Source organism: Triticum dicoccoides, chromosome 2B (assembly GCF_002162155.2).
Source record: "Triticum dicoccoides isolate Atlit2015 ecotype Zavitan chromosome 2B, WEW_v2.0, whole genome shotgun sequence".
Classification (NCBI taxonomy): Eukaryota; Viridiplantae; Streptophyta; class Magnoliopsida; order Poales; family Poaceae; genus Triticum; species Triticum dicoccoides.
In genome coordinates this window covers 765,127,140-765,132,419 of record NC_041383.1, presented here as the reverse complement: position 1 = coordinate 765,132,419, position 5,280 = coordinate 765,127,140, and the positions used below count along the sequence as shown (strand labels likewise).

At 43.7% G+C, this 5,280-nt stretch overlaps 1 protein-coding gene across 1 annotated transcript; it reads left to right on the top strand.

The window, feature by feature from the left end:
• LOC119368650 lies at positions 1-672 on the top strand. Its single transcript, XM_037633854.1, has one exon. The coding sequence runs from the start codon at positions 59-61 to the stop codon at positions 395-397; it is 339 nt and encodes a 112-aa protein (XP_037489751.1). The 5' UTR covers positions 1-58; the 3' UTR covers positions 398-672.
• The last annotated feature ends 4,608 nt before the right edge of the window (positions 673-5,280 follow it).

The following is a 5,280-nucleotide window of genomic DNA, read 5'->3' as shown; positions in this document are numbered from 1 at the left end:
ATAAGCAGTGAGTGAGTGCAGCGACCTTCGATCAGCTATATCCAGCATCGATCTGGTCATGGCTGTAGCAATGCTCCCGAGGCTCGTTGCCGTGGCGGCGCTGGTCGCGCTGATGTGCGCCGTTGCTGTGGGCCAGGTACCTGCCGCCGGCGGTGCGCCGGTGTGTGACGGTGTCGATCAGGACGTCGTGAATGCGTGTTTCAAGAGCTTTGGAGAAGGTATGAAAAATGCCATTGCAAATAGGCATCTTTCAGGGGGTAAGGTCATTAAGGTTGGAGTGGACTGCTGCATCGCCTTCGGAGGCCACTCGTGCCTCTGCAAGATGAAGAAGGCGTGGAAGGCTCAGGGCAAAAGTGCCCAAGATAATGTGCAGTGCGTCAGGGAAAAGGCATGTTAGTGAGCGCGTCATTCATGCAAGACTTTTGGTTCGTTGGATATGTGTGTTTCTTGCATGTTGGTTTCAAGCGGTCGATGTCCACCTGCTCCTTGCTTGCTTTTTACTTTTTTTTTCAAAAAGGCACTTGCTTTTTTACTTGCTTATGTCTGTCATGCGAGTGTGTTCTGTTTTCCTATGTATGTGAGCGTTGATCGGTCAGTTAAGTCTTTATAGTTTTGTACCAATCAGAAATAAATGTGGGTGGAATTTCTTGTTTCATCCTGTTTTGTTGTATATTATTCCATGCATCCCAAAACATATTATAGTACTAGCAAACCTTAAATACAGAGTTAGTTAGTACATGCACACTGCCTTTGCGCAGCAGAGCGCACATCCTTAGACTAGTTCTTACTTTCTCTTGAGCAATCGGCATCACAAGATTCATGATAGATTATACGTGCCCTGTCATTGTCAACATGAATCGAGTGGCCAAAGAAAACTTCGATCTCCATGCTGTTTGCACCATCCGCTCAATTCCGACTTAACGGGAATTAAATGCAGACCTAGCTGACGCGGCCGCGAGCCCTAGCATGGGCGGCGGCCATGGCCCTCGTGTGCGCCACCTTAGCTTGCGGATGCAATGCTGGCCAGCCTGCCCTACATGACGCCGGTCGGTGCGCTGACCACCGATCGCCTACGTTGGTCGTCCGTGAGCCAAATTTTGACCGGTGGCTAAACAATTGGCTCACTCCATAACGTACTATAGGACAAACGACTGCCACGGCCAACACCAGCCACGAGGTCGCCGTGGCGGCATGCGGGGTCTATGACGAAAGCTACCTGCAGGCCGGTCTACCGCGAGTTGGTCGCCGTGTGCCACCAACAAGGCCGTCTTCCTCTGCCTGCACGCGCCGGCGCTGCGCTTCCACCATGACAGCGACGACGGTGAAGGCGACGCCTGAGCCGCCTAACACCGTGTGTCAAGATGCCTGGAGCTATCTTGACGAGTTGGACGGCCTATTCATGTCCTCATTGGGCCGGAAGATTGTGGAGTGTGTTCTGCATAAGTGCATAGCCGGTGAATATGCATGCAATCATTGTTTTTTTCTTCTGGAAGATGCATGCAATCGGTTGGAAATGTTGTGGAAGTAGTGATGATATTCTTACTACCTTGTTGAGTAATGTTTCTTTCGTTTGTCAGATAGACGAATTACTGCGGAATCGAGAGGTGCAGACTTGGCACTTCTATTCTGTTGAAGCGGCACAGCAAAATCATGAGGACGTGCTCATATATCTCTGATTTTTTTATTTTTTATTTTTACAATATGTATATCGAATGCTTGTGACCCCGTTTTATAGCATCGTAAAAGACTGAAACGGTAGTAGAACACAGAAGTAAACAAATTCATTTCGTGGATGTATTCGATGGAAGCAGCACACCCAAGAACCGAACACATGAAGTTCGCAGTCTTCACATGAACAGCTCTGTGAACCAGGTTCAGTGAAGTCCCACAGCTGAAGGTTGATTGAGCACACACACAACTTCAGTGAAAGATGCTCAATTGCCTGTCAGAAAAGGCGAACCCGGGATTTTGGAATTTTTTTTTTGTGGGGAACTTTTTTGAGTACATGGCATACGTAAAACAAACTTGTTTCTGACGAGGTCATGTGAGGTAGAATATGTATTAACAGAATCAATAACTGATGTAAAAATAATTCAGAATGAAATCCTTTGCTCCTCCATCCAAGAATCTTAACAAATGCAGTTAGATAAGAACATGCCACTTTATTGAATAACCGATAGTCATCATTAGTCACTTTTCTATATTTCAGGGATTTCATCGGTGCACACAATCACCACAATGACATGCTTAAGCTTCGATGATTCTTAAGTGGGCAAATTGATTATTAGTTACAAATATTTTTGCACATTCAGATAAACTAAAATACATTTAATATTTATAATGATGTGATAATACAATGAATGCTGTCTTGTGAACCGTCGCATCATGTCACCACACACCTCGCCTAGAAGTGCCATGTGTTTAATAAAGCACGCACTTGAGTGTGTGTGTGTGTGTGTACCCATCTTCACTTCTTATATTTTCTTTTGTGTCCACAACAATCGGGGAGGGGATGTATTTACATGCGCGAATGCACGATGATATTCCTTAGGCACTTGGACCCTCAGTGCATATATAGCGACGTGTGCCTAACTCACTATGATCATGAGATCCATTATCCTGCCTTAAAAACATGAGATCCATTTATAGAAGGATAGATGGCGATTGGTAGCTAATGTGCAATACATGATTCGTCATGTATGAAAGGAGCGCGACACAAGGAATAATATCCTATGCTAGGTGCCGACTGGTAGTACACATGATCGATTTCATGATCAAGTTGCCTCGTGCTGGCTGATTGAGTCCAGCACGCCAGCTTGGACTCCAACTTATCAAGCTCTATAAAAGAGTGCTCCGTAGAAAGATAACTTGGGCATAAGCAGTGAAAGAGTGCATTGATCGAGCTACCACTATACCACGGTCAAAATTTAGAGGCATTTTGTTGGGGCATTTTTAAAAGTGCCCTAAATGCTTCCAATTAGGGGCACTTTGCCAAAGTGCCCCAATAGCTATAACATTTGGCACTTTGCCAAAGTTCCCAAATAGATATGACCTATTGTGGCACTTTGACAAAGTGCTTCAATAGCTATTAAGCTTTTGTGGCACTTTGCCAAAGTGCCCCAATAGGTATGACTTTTTATGGCACTTTGCCAATGTTCCCAAATAGTTATGACCTTTTGTGGCACTTTGCCAAAGTGCCCCAATAGGTATGACCTTTTATGGCTTTTTGTTAGCATTTTAAACTAGTGCTCTATCTCTTTTCTCTAAGAAACATATTCACGTGTTGAGTCGGTTCCACGTGCGTGCAATAGGGGTCTTGGTATAGAAACACGTTGAGCGCCACCTGTAGCCAATATCACCGGGGATGACGACGCCCGGAACATGCACTTTGCGTCAACGAGTAAACATGATCATCTGCAACAACCGCGTCTACCCTGTCGGCTACCTCATCTCGCTACGCCAGCTGCACGTCCTCGTCCACGCCGTCCAATGAGCCCCATTCTGCCATAACTCCTAAAATTTGGTGACTAGGTGTCTTCTTGTCCTTCCTTCCACCGCCAGCCAGAAGCTTTTCTATCGTCTAACTCATTGGCCTCGTGACTGTCGGCGTCGCCATTGAGATGCTACTCTCCGGGAGGGCAACGGTGTCGTGCCATTGAGATTGTTTTTTACCTCGACTGGTCGGGAGTACCATTCTCGTGGAGTCTTGGTCCAGTGTAACTTGGCATGCGCTGGCAGAACTTGGGCCTCAGTAGCAACGCATGTGATGCGCCGCAACAGCATCACACGAACTGGTTGCTGCGGTGTGGCTGGATGCTTCATAATGGGCCTAAATATTTAGGCCCCTGTAAAATGGGCCACCTATTGTCACCTGTATGATGCATATGGCCCGATTCACACAGTACAGCCGAACCATGTCGATTCTACAAGTGGCGACGCTGGCATATCTTATATACCGCTTGATGAAGCGCAGAACTGTCGCGTGGCCTGAAGAATTTGGTTGCTGGGCCGGCCCATTTCACTCCACGGTAGCTCTTTTTTGCAACGCTAGTTTCGCTGCTAGGTTGATTTTTCCTGTTCCGGTTTTCTTTGTTGGTTTTGTTATGTTTCTTCTTTCTTTATTTTTCCTTTCTTCTGTTCTATTTCTTTTTTTTTCTATTCCCTTTTTTATGTTCTGTTTCTTTCGTTTCATTTTTATTTGTTTTCATATTAACTTTTTTTGTGCAGTTTAAAAATATTTAGGTTCATGGACTTATATAGGCTCATGGATCTTAAAAATTGTCACGAGTTTTAAAAAAAAGTTCTTGGGTTTAAGATAATACGCTCATGGATTTCGAAAATGTTCTGTTCATACTTAAAAATTGTTTGCATAGTTTGAAAAACACTGTTCACGAGGTTTAAAAAAAATGTTCTCGGGTTCAAATTAATAAGTTTATGGGTTTGGTAAAAAATCATATTTAAAATTTGTTCACATCATTTGGAAAAAATGCTCACGAGGTCTACAAATTTGTTCTTGGGTTCAGAATAATATGTTCATGGATTTAGAAAATATTTCATTCATATTTAAAAATTATTCACGTAGTTTTAGAAAAAGTACACAAGGTTCAAAAAATTGTTCTTGGGTTCAAAATATACGTTCATGGATTCAGAAAATATTTTCATTCATATTAAAAAAATATTCACGTAGTTGAAACTTTTTCAGGAGCTTAAAAAAAGTGTTCTTGGGTTCAACATAATGTGTTCATTGATTCGGAGAATGTTTTATTCATATTTATAAATTGTTCATGATTTTTTTAATGTCCACGAGGTTCAAAAATTACGATTGCAGAATTAATAAATTTTCAAGGAGTCGAGAACAAGGTTCACAGATTCAAAAGAAATTTTCATGGGTTCCGAAAAATATGTTCATGGATTAATAAATAGGTTTGTCGATTCAAAAAATTGTTCATGTGGTTCAAAAATTTGTTTAGGGTTCAAGAAAATTATATGTTCACGTGTTTAAAAATATTCATGGATTTTAAAAATATTCATGGATTTGAAAAATTGTTCATGGGTCTGCCCTCCGCGGAAGACCTAGCTCGTGCCTCCACTGCCTGCATCTCCTTCCATCGCCTTGTCGCCAACAAATCCTTCCTCCGCCGCTTCTGCCGCCTCCACGACCCGCCCCTCCTCGCCTTTTTTGACCGCGACGGGTTCCACCACGCCCTCCCGCCACACCCTTTTGCGCCAGCTGCCGGCGCGCTCGCCGCCGCCGACGACTTCTCCCTCTCCTTCTTCCCA

What these genes read in the sequence shown, in the direction of transcription:
- LOC119368650 (XM_037633854.1), top strand. Translation starts at nt 59, where the DNA reads ATGGCTGTAGCAATGCTCCCGAGGCTCGTTGCCGTGGCGGCGCTGGTC.